Source organism: Trachinotus anak, unplaced genomic scaffold (genome assembly GCF_046630095.1).
Source record: "Trachinotus anak isolate AG129_WGS33_773 ecotype Australia unplaced genomic scaffold, CSIRO_AGI_Tana_v1 ptg000007l, whole genome shotgun sequence".
In the NCBI taxonomy this organism is placed as follows: domain Eukaryota; kingdom Metazoa; phylum Chordata; class Actinopteri; order Carangiformes; family Carangidae; genus Trachinotus; species Trachinotus anak.
Window position 1 is genome coordinate 20,616,424 of NW_027273858.1, and position 15,604 is coordinate 20,632,027.

Here is a 15,604-nt window from a genome sequence, read left to right on the forward strand (position 1 = left end):
GGCTAATGACACTCATCTCACAGTCTGATGGCATCCAAATCCATTACACTACCTATCCCGTGGCATTACAAATCTGCTTGCCATCATCCAATTTGCCTCCTGTAAATTGCCTTTTCATTCTATGAAGAAATGGTTCCCCATTTGTAATATATGTGTCAAAAGGATTACCAATGTAATATTAATATTCTTGCAGACAATTAGACATCACAAAAGGGAACATTGTGTCCATAAAATTACCCATGCAATGGGCGGGAGAATGATACAGAGAGGGGAGGAAGAGGAGAAAGAGGAAGATGGAGATACTGTCACCGAACCGCGCTGAATGGGATCGATGCTGCAGAGGGAACAGGGGTGTCTCAAAAAGATAATGAAAAGACCTGGTTACTCTCACACTGCTGGGCTGAATCAATCAGTGAGGGATTCAAAAAATGTTCATCATTTATTCTCTGCCAGGAGCCTTCCTGTTCTCTACAAAAAAAATTGAATAACTTTGAATATATTTCACAGCACAATTTTTCTGCCAATCAAAAGTAAAGCTGCCTTAGAAACTCCCTAACCGTGCTCCTTCTAAATACAACAGGAGGTTCTGCCTCACTCTTCCACCTCAGCTGCAGTTTGTTTAATCCAATATGGTATTGTGGGTCCGTGGAGACAAACGCCTGTGCATCAGCATGCAGAGGCTGGTTTTCCCCATCTGGGCTTGGATATTTTACAGGCCTATAACTCTGTGGCAGCTAAAGCTCTCAGACTGATCTCAGAGGCAGCGTATCCCCTCATGGCTTTCTCTCCAGTGTCCTCTCCACCTTTGCTGTATGGCTTAGATGTAACTAAACCAATGTGTGCAGCCTACATGCCACAGCCTCGTTTCACCACCATCTGCTGAGATGAAAAGGTACAGGAAGTGTTGCAGGACCTCACCCACTCCTGCACCCTCCTCTGCACTGTAGAGACACACCAGGCCTCTTCTTCCCTTCATGACAATGCCTGTCACACAGGCACAGGAGTGCACTCAGGTGAGTAAATGAAATCCTCTCGGGCTGCTGAGCAGGTTAAAGGTCACAGAGGGTCCACCTCTTAAGGGAGTCTGCACCCACGCACCTATACACTAACCCAAATACATCCTCCTCAGACGCCCAGCCCACCTGTCTGCTAACCAGAGTGAAAGCAATCTCTAAATCCCTGGAAATCATTTCCATTTTTCTTCCTGTTAAGCAGCATATTCTCACATCATACCACCTCTCCACTTAAACAGGCTGAGCAGCCTCTCTGCAAGCCAAGAAGTAATCGAAAATGTTACATTTCAATGGCTTTAATGCTTAAAATTCCTCCACAACTTGCTGTAGAATATTTATGATTGTGAAATACATTGCATTTTCTGACTATCAAAAGGAGCTGCAGGCAAATGTGCCCAAGAAGTAGCCTGTTTGGGGAATATTTTATCTCATGGTAGCCTCTTAAATGGATTTATCTCTCATAAAAAACAATCTCCTAGCGCCATGCAGATAAATGCCATCACACATTACCTTGTTGGCTTCGGAGAGGAAAGGCATCACAAAAGCCAGCAGAGAAGTGGGCTTGCGGTTACCTGGGGAGATGGGTCAATAAATGCCAGCATGGCATCATTAGCCTTGTCACTTAATGATGCAGCCGACTAAAAGCATGCCACTGATGTGCCACACTGATGTGGCTGTGTGGAAACAATGCTAGAGCAAGACAAAAGCTTTTCTGGGGTATTTCAAATGGAGGCATAAACACAGCGAATGTCACTGTGACCATTAACGCCGTCACAGGCTGTTAGAAGGAAACATAGAGTGAAGCTGGTAAATGTGACTCCAGGAGTTGAGTGTTTTTCCCTCTCCACCGTGGGAGGAAAAGGAGACAACATATTTCTTTATTTTGGATCCATATGCTGCCAAGCCCTCTGAGCGCAATCCACAAGGGAAAACAGAGTGTGTGTGTGTGTGTGTGTGTGTGTGTGTGTGTGTGTGTGTGTGTGTGTGTCTATGTATGTGCGTTTTACTTAGTGGGCTGCTCGGAGCCCTGACATCCAGCTGATGGGTTTATTTGACACCCCCCTGCAATATGGGGGATGTTTTGTTGCCATCGGCAAGGTGAAATGTGGTTCTACGCGCAGAGACAGAGGGAAGTTAGATTTGTCCTCCCTGTCAGGGGGCTGACGTTATAGATTTGCAGGCAGAAGAGAAGACATTTGTTACATATATGTAGATGTAGAATATACAAAAATACCTCCACAATGTGCATTTCTTGCATAAAAAATAATAAATTATGTGTTTCCTCAAAGCATCAAGTACTGAATGCCTATCTGACATACCCAATAAAACACTTCCTGTTTGGCTCGTAGTGCCATCTAGTGCTTCCCCTACACCTGCCTGGGTATTTCTGTCTAGCTTGTGACACACACAAACCTGAATGAGATGTCTGGTCTCCACAGCAACAGGTCTCCCCTCTCTCATGCTGTCAGTGAACCAGCTGATGTCCAACACGTGCACACTGGGTAGATTCTTCATTTCACACCCCTTAAGCCACGTCCACAGTGACGACGCCTGGCTGTCCTCTGACACAATGTGAGTGACAGCGTCGCTGTAACGATAGGGGACAAGATTTTTACATTAAAGTTCACATGGCTAACATAATAGCAAACTTTTGCCTATTTGTATAAAATTAGCATTTATTTAAAGTCATGTTTCTGGACACTTGGCAAATGTAACTAATATTCACTCTTCTTTTATCTCTGTTTTGGTCTCCACCAACTTCTGACATCTTAATCTGCTGCTAAATGTGTCACTGTGTTCACCGGCTAGCCTCTAATTCTATCTTTATGCCATCTGATGCTAGGTAGTTAGCGTCCAGTGAGTTTTTAGAGGTTTTTTTGATGAAAAGTGAGAGTGAACCAAAACAGTAAGTTGAAAAGTTGAGGTTGAAAACCAAGTTGAAAAACGCTAAAAAGAAGCTTGATAGAGCTGAGGGATACTGCTTCATCAGATGATAATTCCCTGTGCCTTCAGCACCATGAGCAACCCCTTTCAAGTAGTCATGGGATCAATTGTTGATATTAAAATATTTAATACAGCTGCTTAAATATGCCTGAAAACTTAGTTTTAAGTATTTGTCCAAAACATTCAATGACGACAATTAAGTAAGAATTAACATGAAAGTGTTGATTAAAAATCGTTGTGTGAAATTTCTTTGTATTTTACCACTGGTGTTATCAGTTTTCAATGACAGCAGCCTAACAACACAGCCCCTCAACTGCCACCTGATTTTGAGTTGATGCTAAATTCTGATTGGTGCACAGAAGCATGTGACATCACTATTTTCCCACTGAGCCCCACCCACTCTAAACCAATCAGTACAAACAAAAATACAAATAGAGAAATCTCTGAGATGAAATAACCTAAACTGATGGAATATTGTTAGAAAGTTTTGTGTACAACCAAATAAGTCATAGTAAGAGCTTGATTGATTGATTTAAGTTATTATGTTTCTCTACACATAAGAAGAAAAAGCCTTGATTCCACATTAACTAATTAGTAGGGTTCCCAGGAAGCTTGAATTGACTGGAAGATTTCCTTCACAGTTTGATTTAACAAAACAGACCTTTCCTGTCTTGATCTCAGCAGCCTTTAGAGAATGAAACAGTTCAAGTGATGCTTTTGAAATGCAGCTCAGATCTCAGCATCATGGTCTTATCCGTGCTGTTGGGGGATAAACACTGGGTGAACAACAATCAGCACAGACCCTCAGTGCCTCCCTCCACTGTTTGATAGCTGAACTCATTCAACCAGTGCCTTCTACAGCTCCACTGAGACTTTCAACAGACTTTTTATCATGGTCTCCTCCCCTCTGCTTTCTGCAACAGAGTCTAACTACCATACCCAATCAGAGCACCCAGCCGTGCATAATTACCCTCGCCACACTCCTCCTCTTCCTCACTCCTGACGTGGGTAAATCAGTGGAAAGACTCCTTAAGGGAGGTCCCAGCAGAGCTCAGGCTGAGGCCTAATTGACCAAATCACTGGCGAAACTAATCCTCTAGCTGTTTGGCATACCAGTCCAGCCACTGATGGTCCATGTTTAAAAAATAAAATCCTTCCCAGTACAGAGTCATGGACAAAGAGCCTCTAACACAGACACATTTGACAAATCTAAGGGGCACAAGAGCTTGAACTCACTTGCCGTGAACAGCTTATCTAACAACAGTAATAGAGAGTTGGTTCTTAGGTTGATTTTCCTGTAAGATCACAAGGAGCTGAGTTGCTATGTTGGAACAAAATTGAGGATCATAGAGAAAAATAAAGCACCCTCTCCTTGGGCCATGTTTACCAAGATATAATCCAGCCCCTGAATTTGGATCCTTATCTTAACGTGTAGCCGCACAGAATGTAAAACGGCAGATTGGCATGCAAATTAGCTGAAATGCAAGCCCAGCACCAGATTGTACTTCCCTGAATCAGTGGGACTCAGAGCCCAGACACAAGGACAGGCTAAAGTCAGTGGGCTTTGATATGGAGAAGTTTCTTGAGTTGTCTGTCTGCCCAGTTCGTTGGTGGCCACCCTCCTATCCTTTCTAAAAGTGAAATACAACAATCAGATTTAAAAGCAAGTATGTCCATAACAGTGAGGTTTCATCTGTTTGCCTTTTACAGCTGCTCCTATGAGCCATCTTCACTGAGATATACACAATCACCATCAGACGATAGGCAAAAAAATCACTAATAAATAAATTAAAAAATCTAATTAGATCAAGCTAGCACATCAACTGTGTAATATGTAAAATAAGGTTATGTTTGATGAAACAGCTGCCTGATCCTTTTTTCTGATCTAATTTTTCCTTATCATACTTAAAGCACTAGGACTTAATAGCTGTACACTGCTGTACAGAGCATTGCTTTTTCTTTGTTTCCATGTCTTTCCTAACCCATTAGCTTAGGACAATATGTACACAGGCATCATGTACATAGTTGAGAGCCCTTGACAGGGTTCTCGTTTAAAAACAAGTCAGCTGAAAGCATTAAAAAGTCACTCAGAGAACATGTTTTCAACTGAATTGTGATGCAAACACCTTAATTTGCTAGCTACAGCTGATAAAATCTGCAACAGTCATCCAACAAAATCAATTGTCGCCAGCTAGAAATTATTTCTATCACTGTCTGAAACCAAAGATTTTTTGCTTTAAAAATTACTAAGAATTTAGAGTTTTAAATATGCCTCCTTGATCATTGTCAAATACAAAATCAGAAGCTTGACAGGTACAGCAACGGTAGTGGAAGGAGACAGGACGCAGCGAATGGTTAATTATGAGACCCACAGTCCCTGATCTGCTGCTGTGTGTTCACACCGGCTCCGTGTCTGCTGCGTCTCTGCCACTGCCAGCTGTATCTGTCTCCATTGTGTTTGCAGGATACTTGAATGTTGGATTTCTCTCCATTTTAAAGTAATCTTTCACAGAAAATGAATCTAAAATGCCACTGTCTCCACATGCAGCTGCTAAAATATTTAAAAACATATATTCATCATGTCTATGAAATGTTCAGATTCAGCCTAGACATAGAGACTATAGTAGAAGGTGTCGGTTTTGTGTAATATTACTGGTATGATGTCAATATGACATCAACAGTTTTTCTGCAAGATGCACATAATGACAAAATAGGTCAGACACCGAATTTCTAGATCCCGCAACGCAGCCGCGAGGCATGTGACATGCATCCCATGCATGCAGTGTGTCCGCTCTAATCCGTTAACATGGGCATCAAATTGAAAAACAAGACAGCTGCCACGCACACACGACACATCCAGTGTTCCAGAGCACTTAGAGTTAAGGTAACAATTAGGCTTTGGTTAAGGTAAGGGTAAGGGTTGGGGTTTGGCATTTAGTTGTGACGGTTAAAATTAGGGTGAGGGGCTAGGGAATACATTATATCAGTGAGTATCCTCACAGCAAATGTAAGACCAGAATGTGTGTGTGTGTGTGTGTGTGTGTGTGTGTGTGTGTGTGTGTGTGTGTGTGTGTGTGTGTGTGTGGACGTGTTGTCCTGCAGTTCGTGAAAGAGCATTTATTGCAGATCATCAATCAACCAGGACAAACTTGTCGATATCTGGATCCAAGTTCATGTGCATCAGACTTAAAATTAGGACAAAGGGAGACTGGTGTGTGCATGTGTCATGTGTTTGTGTGTCGGTCTGTGTGTGTGCATGCGTGTGCACATGCCTTCATGCACAGAGGAAAGCACACAGTGTATCAGACCATATGCTCAAGGCAGCATGCCTATAACTTGTGTAAGTCTAGATAACGGGAGGTGTTGCTATCAAACTGCAGCTGATATCAGTTTTGTCGACTTGCAGAATTCGTGTCAGTTTGAGGCAGGCACGCTCTACTTCCTGTCGTTGGTTTCAAACAATTGTATCAAGCCAAGTGTAACCGTAGGAGTGCTCAAGCTGTGTTTCTGGGAATGCTGCCATGGCCGAGCTGGCGCACGGCTGGCAGGCACACTTAGACATGCATTTAAACACTCACACTCACACACACACATACACACCTGCTGGTTATACTATACTCCTGAGAACCCTTTATTGACTACATATAAATCACAAGCTAATTTCATCCTTAAGATAACTTTAATTTGGAAAAACTGCCCTCACTGTGTATGTCTTAAAGTCGAATTAATTCTTAAAAATGAAAAGGAGGAACACAAATACACACACCTGCTCATCAGAGGAGCTCAGAGTCTAAGTACGAAGCTGCCCAGGCCACAATAATAAAATCAACTTTTAAAAATGGGAGGTGGCATCAACGGTATGACAAGCCTCAAATGAAGCTGCCTCTGTAGTGGACGTCAAGCAGAGGACCTCTGCTGTGTTCATGGTTTGGGATTCAAAAGATACTTTCAACTGGAGACAGGAAAAAAAAAAGGAAGAAAGCATGCTGCTTCCATAATTACCACACATAGATGATTCATCATCACAAGAAACAAGCTCACCAAGTATCTCCCCTTAAGTGCAACTTAACAGAAAACTTTCACCAAACTCATTAAAATAAAGTTTGTGTGGGCTCTGTTACCTTTCCTTCGATGTTTTTAGTCTCCTCACTACCAACAGGCTGTAGCTGCATTAGCCCATTGCCTCCCTTCCTTAACGTATTTATGTAGGACCTGAGTTATGGCTCAGAGGGAAAAATCCACTAAGGTGCAACAGGGGCAGGATTTATACCCTGGCCCCTCTTAATTAAGTATTCATGAGTCAATAGTGGCTTGCTAACTAGCTAATTGAACCTTAACTTCTAATAAAAGGTAAAAGTTTTTAGGGAAATGCCACAAAGTAATAATGAATATCTCACAGGGGGACTGGTCTTTTTAATTATACCCTGACCTTTTTTTTTTCTTGAGAAGAACAGTTTAACAGCCTGATCTGTCCTTTCTAGAAACTTCTGTGGTGCAGGTTCAACTTTGATGGCTGTGTAAAGACAATCATTACATTATCCACATCATTTCTGCTTCTACAGACTAGCAATTAATGTTAATATAAGCAATAAAATGAGTATATTTTGCATTTGCTGGCCAAGCTGCCATGCTCAAATAGGTCTTTTGGCAATACTGCGACTGTCTATTTCACCAGGGGTAGAATAAAGGCCTCGAAAGCTAAGGTCAAACTGTTCTGGCTAGTACCTGAGCAAAAAAACACAACCACAAAAAACAGCTACCTCTGACTGCACCTCTCTAAGCTGTACATTAATGTGCTGTCCTGAGTTTCACATTCAGAAAAGCTTTTAAGTGCAAAACCCTGCTCAGTCAGTGAACAACAAAATAGGAAGCTTTTTACAACCTGAGGATGTCTTCAACAATAAAGCCCTTTGACCTAGCCAGCTGGGTCAGAAAGCTTCTCCTGCTGCAGCCCATTTTCCTTTCCACCAGGTACAGTCTGACATCCTCAAACTTCACCTCCTCACGCCTGGGAACACTGGCTTCCACTGGTCGCGACCTTTTCCTCACACGAGGTACAATGGGAGTGTGGAACATCTCTTTTGAGGTGAGCTTTCCAAAGTATTTCTGAACCTCTAGGAAATTTCTGCTTTAGTGAGCTTTTTTTGTTGTTGCATGCCACTTAACTTCCACCTAGGAAAAACACCCACTTTGATAAGGCCGTAGTTGTTTATTTGACAGTTGTAGCTTTCCTTTTTTTTTTCTTGCCTGATAGTGGGACAGTGTGTCAGTTGGAGCAGGGTTGGTGAGAGTTGGCAGACAGGAAAAAGCTTCTGGCAACAGGTGTTGAGGATTTGGTGTTTACCAAAAACCACCTGCCAAGATCGAATGATTGAGGATGTGAGAAAAAAAAAAAAAAGATAAAAACACCCAGTTGGCATGGCATTATTCACTCCCAGTAAAAGTTGTTCTGCAAACACACATGAATGGAGGAAATAAACACAGCCTCATCCAGTTGCTTCTTAAAAAGCAACTCAAAAGTTTTCCTGCAGTTGTAAATTTACTCTCTTGGCCGGAGTAAAGTCTCACTCCTGGGAGATGCCTGAATCCTGGTCACCTCACAAACCCCTCACAGCTGTCCTGCCATGTCCAGTTCGTCTCGCCACTCACTGTCTCATTATGTCCAGCCCAAGTCTGCACCATCTGCTCTACCACTTTAATTAGCTTACTGCCTAAAATGAGAGCCTTTGTGGGCATTTCCCAAGAGATCCCAAAAGCTCATGCCCGGCCTTTGCACGCACAAAGGTACTGTATATGCAAGCCACTGATAATCAGGAACATTTATCCAGGGAATATGCAGTGGTCAGGAACACAAACTGAAAATGGATTTAATCTGTTTAACTCATCTATTCCTTTTGTTTCCAGGGAGGTAATTACAACATGATGCATCTGCTTCAGCAGACCAAACAGGAAAGATTTGTTGATTTAGGCGAAGAGGGAAAAAAACATCATTACAGGCCTTGATTCTACATTTAATTACCACTCTGTTCATTCTCTCGCTTTAATAAGCACACCTTGCTTCTGTCTACTATACAGAAATTATTACACGGCTCTCATTAGCGTGGAGTTCTGGGGGTTAACAGGTGTCACAGGGCAGACGCCACTAATTGTTTGAGAATTTAGCCCCCCAATCACTCAGCTGTATATGAGGGTGCTGGCCCCCATCCAGACAGAGACCGATGAAATTTTCGACATCACTGAGACAAATGGCTCTTACACTGCCAGCAGCAATCACTGCAAGAGCAACGAACCCAATTTCTCATCTAACTTTCTGCTGTAGCTCTGTGGGTGCATGATCAGTGTCTGATAATTATAATTATCATATGTATCTAATTTGGTTAGAAAGGACTATGTGACAGTAAGTGAGAGTGTGAACCAAACTGTGTTCTTGGTCAAAACCACAGGACTTCATTTTACAGTAAATTCTAGTGGAGATACTAAACAGCTATGTCAGGTTGAGAAATGTGTATACATATAGTAGTACATAAGTAGTGTTCTTCAGTACAATTTTCAGATATTTGTACTACACTTGAATATTTCCATTTTATGCTACTTTATAACTACACTCCACTACTTTCAAAGAGAATAATTGTGGTTTTTACTCCAACAACAACAGTGTAGCTTAGCTCCACACTGACCAGCTGTGACATTAAAATGCTACCTCTACCTCTCTGTTATTATGTCAGTAATAATAACCTGATATTAAAATATAACACTTGAATGGGGCCAATCTGAGTGGGCTACTTCTGCTTGAGAAAAGCAGTTGTAACTCAAATGGCAATGTGAAAACAACGTGACAGTGAAAGGAAGCACTCAAAGTGATAAACCTCTCTTGAATCTGCAGCTTCCCTCAGCTTTACAGAGCTTTAAAGTGAGTAAATTTACTGTTTTGGTTCTTGTCTCTCTCATAGTGTCTTTTTCAGCCACACAAGGCAGCTGCTTTCAGCAAAAATGCTCTAAAAGCCCACTGTACACCACCTGCTCAGGACCAAACAGCAGACAGAAACAGTTAGAGACTAGCTAGTGAACTTGGTGGGGCATTTAGCAGCTAAAGAGCCAGATATTTATCTCAGGTTTGGTAGAGACCACAGTAGAGGCCAAAAACAAAGCTAAGAAGCTAAGGTGAATATTAAACTAGATATTCACAAAATGATCAGAAACACAAATGAAAATTGTTTGGCAATACATACATTTTTATTCACAAACAACAAGTAGCATCTTAAATGGAGTTAAACAAAACTTTTATGAAATCGCTTTAAGTATGTTGATTAAAACAAAATAAAAAATAAAAAAACAAGAGATAAAACTAGATTGTTTTTGTTTTTCAATGGACCTAGCTTTGAACGTAAAATATACAATGATAGGAAAAGAACATGATGGTATCAGAGGGGCTTGTTGCAAAAAACAAATATTACAAACATAATGCTGAAAGTGAATGTGTAGTATTGAATGAGAAACCTTGCAGAACTCAGAAAAACACTGGGAGGAATCAAACGGATCCATTTGTAGCTTGCAGTACTTACAATTACGCCCAGTCCAGTATGAAAGGTGTTTAAACACAGCACAGCTATGTTATTGATGCTATCCATACTAACTAGCTGCCAGCTGTCATACAGACCCACTGAATAAGTTTAAAAAATACACATTTACACTTACCAAGCGAAGCGTCTCACACAGAGGTCCTGACACTGAGCACCAACCTGCAGATGAGACATGACAGATCCATTTTACCAGTCTGCACAGCGGCTAGCAGCTCACTCTCAGTCCTTAGAGAGTCACTCTCATCTACTGGCAAAGAGCCAGAAGAAAGTGGCGAGGGAGAGGGACATCTGGGCAGCCCTGTTGAGATTGCTGCCCCTGCAAACCAGCAACAGAATATGGATGGATGGCAGGTGATAAACATAACATTAAATTGATACATCTCATAATACTTTATGTGGAGTGGTGGCAACTGTTCATGAAATCACAGAGGAACAGGCTTCTGGTTCTGTGCGATCTGAGCAATTTAATGTTATGTCCCCCAACTTAACCTTCGTCTAGCCAACTAAGTCCGCTAACCTGATTTCAACATGCTATCGATGCTAAAGCTCGCACAACTTAATTGCCACACACATTTCATGTTCAGGTCTTGTCGATTTTAAATAGCTCCAGCTCAGTGTAATCTACTTTCAACATAATGCTTTTTATAAAATGAACAGCATATAACGTAGAAGATTTTCGGCTTGAATAAAATCTGCTCGGCAGTAGCCAGTTGACTAAAACATAGATTGTGTTGTATGCAAAGCAGTTCCAAGTATTTTCTTTACAAATTTATTTAAGTGGTAGTGTAACTATTAGTTACTGCTACTGTATGACACAGTGAGGGGCAAAAAGGGAATTTGTCCCTGGTCAGCCAACTCTCCAGACAAAGCATTTTCGGGGTCTGGGCCTTCAGATACAGTACCTTTATTCCTGCACATGCAAGAATGAGAATTTTATGCCAGTATTTTATTGGCTCACAAAATAAGCCAATAAAGTAAATTTTTAAAACTAGAAACACCTGTCCAGCTTTCCTCAAGTAAAGTTAACACCTCACCTGAACCTTTTGATTACGACAAATAAATTATAGTGTACATGTTAGCCTAGTGGCTGTACAGACAGTATTTTTACTGTCTTCATCGTCTTACTAAAGAGAAAAGACAGGGAGACAAGGTTAGTCTTTGGCCTCTGCAACAGTCATGGTGGTAACAAGCTAATTTCAACCAGACAGTAGCTACAGCAGGTTGAGAAATACAGGGCCAATATTTATCATTTTAGCAGTTTTTGTTTCATTAAACCGACAAAAAAAAGTTCTTACTTGTGATTAGTCTCTAAGTTAATCAAACAAAAAAAGAGTAATCCATCATATTAATGTCTCATGGATACTTGTGTTAGCTACCTCATTAGCCACTGCTATTGCTAAGAGGCAAGCTAGCCAAATAATTCTTATTATCCTCAACCTCACCATGTCACTGGTGCTTAGCCTGGGCCCTGGGGGCTGTGTGGGGGCTGTGTGGGGGCTGTGCCGACTCTGACTCAGCTGTTTTGTTCATGTCTTCGTCTCTGCTGTCTGTCTCTCTGGGCTCATGTTCCCCCCTGTCGCCGCCAGCACAGCGGCCGCCTGCCGGGTATCCTCCCCGGGAACCGTCTCCACTGGTCCTGTGAGAACGAGCTGCGCCACCCAACGAAAAGTCAGTCATTTAAGTAACACCTGCCTGGAGCGACTTTTATTCTTCTCCCTCAACTTTTCAGCACCACCCTTGCGTTTCGTAGCATGTTTTTTTATCCATGTTTATTATCCTCTGATACGTGGGCTGGCGGCTGCGGTGCGTTTCATCAAGGTTTGGTCTCGAGTGTCTGATTGATTGACAGCAGCGGTGAGAAAGGGGGTGGGGCAGACCCAAATTTAATTGGCTTGAGGTAGGGATAAGTAAAATTATTTGGTACACCATAGCCAATCATATTATGACATTATGAGCCAATCAATCAAGACACATACCAATTGGTGCTCCCAGTTGCCAGTTTTCCCGCTGGGCCGCTGGACAAATGGGTCAATAAGTATCAACATAAACAAATAGACAAAAAAAATCTGTAAACATAATATATTTTTTATGAAACTACAAAATATACAAAATATATACACTGTGATGCTAGATAGTGTGGAATAAGATTTTTTTAATAACCTTATAATCATTTTTTGGCCACTGGGAGGAAACTGCAGGACAAGCATAGACTGTATATAAAAAGGACAAGCTGAGAGCAAAGCATCTTTGATATGGCCGAGGAATTAGCATTGCGTTGCCTTCTTAAACTCACAAATAACTGTAAACCCACAGTTACCTCAAAACTGATGCAGATTCTATTTGATCTGAAAAGTGAAGCCAATGCTGAAGAGCCTTAAACCTGCAGTCCATCTAATGACTATCAGGGGGCGACTCCTCTGGTTGCAAAGAGAAGTCCAATTGTGTTAAAGTCTATTGGAGAATGGCCCTACTTCTCACTTGACTTATTACCTCAGTAAGATAAAGTAAGTGTTTTCCTAACTAGTTTACGCTCTCAATCTGCAGTTTCAAGTCTTCTTCAACACAACATGATGTTCATTTTTTAAATGATGGTCCCATTTAGAGGAAAATAGACAATAAAGCAGTGTACGGTGATCTGCCTGACAATCAGGACAGAGTACAGAGCTGGTCAGCTCCACCCCTCACTCCTCCTCAGCTCCACCTTCTCCTCCAAATATGGTTTCTTCTGGTTTCAAAAGACCAAGATGGCGACGGACAAATTACAAACTCGAGGCTTCAGAACGGCAGTGGGTGACACCAATGGGTGACGTCAAGGTGGGTTGCCACTTGGCTGTGCATGATGTACTGTCATAGGTTGGTTGTTGGTAGGCCGTCTCATAGGCAGTTAGGATGGGATGTGCATTTATTTTCATTTCTGTTTCTAGTCATTTCATTCTCATGTTTATTTCACCCACTGCCTGCCCGTGTTGAATTCATTTTTACTCATGCCACCCGTGACCGCAGCTGTCTGCTGCTGCTGGAAACAGGCTTAGTTACGAGAAAATCCTAAAACAATTACCAAATCCTCTGTAAAGCTGAGTGGAGCTGCAGAGTTGAGTGTTTTTCTGTTGGTGTCTACAAACAAACCCTTTTCACATCAGTTAAATAGTCATTTAATTTGATTTTGTAAAAATGTTGAGCAGTGTGTAGCTTTAAAGCTATTTGTGTGAAAACTAGTGGGAAGAACTGAATGTAAAGTGTTTAAAAGTGTTTTCTTCATAGATAGATAGATAGATAGATAGATAGATAGATAGAATTTTTGTGTTGTAACACTGATATAAAAATAAACCTCAGTGCTTGAAGGAAACAGCATCGTTTTGACAGCTGTTTGTTTTCTTATGTCTGTTCCCATAGCATGTCAAAAAGTGTCAGGTCCAGTAGGGTTTTGCATTAAATATTTTGAAATCAATAACCAACAGAGCATCAAAAAAGAAGAAAACACAGCCTGAAGGTGAGTCTTATTATCCTGGTTTCTTGCTGAAGAGTTGCTGCTTTGTAACATATTAAAATATTTCAGGTCAAGGATGCTTCCTATCAAAGTAAAAGGCTGAACTGAAGAAATATCCAGCTTAATAAATCAAAGTGATAAGAAATGGTTTCCTGCTGTTTTATTGGATACACGTCCTTATTCACATTTGAAGTGTGTGGCTATGTTTTAAGGTTGTGTTCAGTATTGAAGGGGTTTTCTGTAACTGAAACATGTAGGGAAAAAGTAATAATAGAAAAAAAAGGGAAAATGTTATAGTCTTCTGTCTAGAGAAGTGATGATTCTGTAGTTTGAGAAAACAAAATTAAACAACTTCCGACCACAAAGACTCCTATTTATCAGTCACACTTCCTGCATTAACAGACCAGTCGAGCGGGAAATAAGCTTATTTGCTGTATTACCAAGATGTAGATGATACGATTGATATCACTCCTGTATCTGTGCTTTAAATAGGGAGTTAGAGCCTAGATGATGAGCTTACCTTTTAAACACTCCCTAGTTTGAGGTAACTGCACCCAGCCTGTGTTCAAAAAGAAACAGCTACAGCACGAAATTCCCTAAACCACAACTTTTCTTTTAAAATAGCTGCTCATCCAAAGATATCTGAAACCAGCACCTCTACAGCTCACTAATTAACAGGTTATTGCTCATTGTGCTCATCTGCTGCTACAAATCTGTTGGATGTGGAAGTGGGCAACTGCTAGGCACCAGTTTTCTCATTTAACTCTCAATAAGGAAGCTCATAAAAGAAATAGCCCAAAATGTTTAACTGTTCCTTTGATTACATAGTAAATAATGTCAGAAACTCGCCCTGACTGGTACAGTACATATAGCTAACATCAAGTAACAAAATAACATCAAATTTAGTGGTAGAGCTTTGTGATCTTCAGTCTGATAAAACAGAAAATAATAACAAACAAGTATTTTATCATATGTTGAGACATACCCAATCACAGTCATATTACTTGTATCTGTGATGCTAGTCCTTTCACTTCCTCTCTTAATGAAAATCTCCAGTCAACACATGCTCTATATAACAATGAAAGGAGTTTTTAAAAATGTGTAATGTTTTTAAAGGTCATTTCATTTTAAAACACATACACAAATATATATTGTACAGTTTTGTATATATATATATATATATATATATATATATATATAAGGTGTGTGTGTGTGTGTGTGTGTGTGTGTGTGTGTGTATTGCTATTTGGTCGGATGTGGGCTGCCAACATTTTTAAGATTTTCAAGTGGGCCATGATTTGGAAAAGGTTGGAACCACTGATAAAGGAGACTTTCAGAGTGTAAAAATACTATATGTATAACAAATGACACACCATTGCTGACTGTAAATGAAGCGTCTCTGAGCTGGGACACCCTATTAAGACACTTTTATTTCTTAAGTCTCCTCTATTTATAAGGACTATGAGGAAGTCCTTGCTTCCCTTTTGTGGATGCTTCTATTGCAATGTCAGCTACAACTTTAGATTTTTACACAAAAAAAAAAAAAACATGAATTGCCACATTACAGCAGAGACGGAGAA

At 40.9% G+C, this 15,604-nt stretch overlaps 1 protein-coding gene across 8 annotated transcripts in view; it reads right to left on the reverse strand.

The window, feature by feature from the left end:
- The window catches only part of dntt (deoxynucleotidyltransferase, terminal), an 86,629-nt gene extending 74,410 nt beyond the window's left edge, over positions 1 to 12,219 (reverse strand). For 4 of the 8 annotated variants that reach the window (XM_071481303.1, XM_071481302.1, XM_071481301.1 and 1 more), the window contains exons 1-3: positions 11,980 to 12,219; positions 7,840 to 10,853; positions 2,427 to 2,601 (exon numbers count right to left, since the gene is read on the reverse strand). In XM_071481303.1, coding sequence (XP_071337404.1) covers positions 2,427 to 2,601; positions 7,840 to 8,033 — 369 coding nt within the window. In that variant the 5' untranslated portion in view covers positions 8,034 to 10,853; positions 11,980 to 12,219. Of the gene's footprint in view, positions 1 to 1,523; positions 1,586 to 2,426; positions 2,602 to 7,839; positions 10,854 to 11,979 lie in introns of those variants that run through there. The other 4 variants (XM_071481305.1, XM_071481300.1, XM_071481304.1 and 1 more) reach the window with 4 other exon arrangements.
- Positions 12,220 to 15,604: the final 3,385 nt, after the last annotated feature.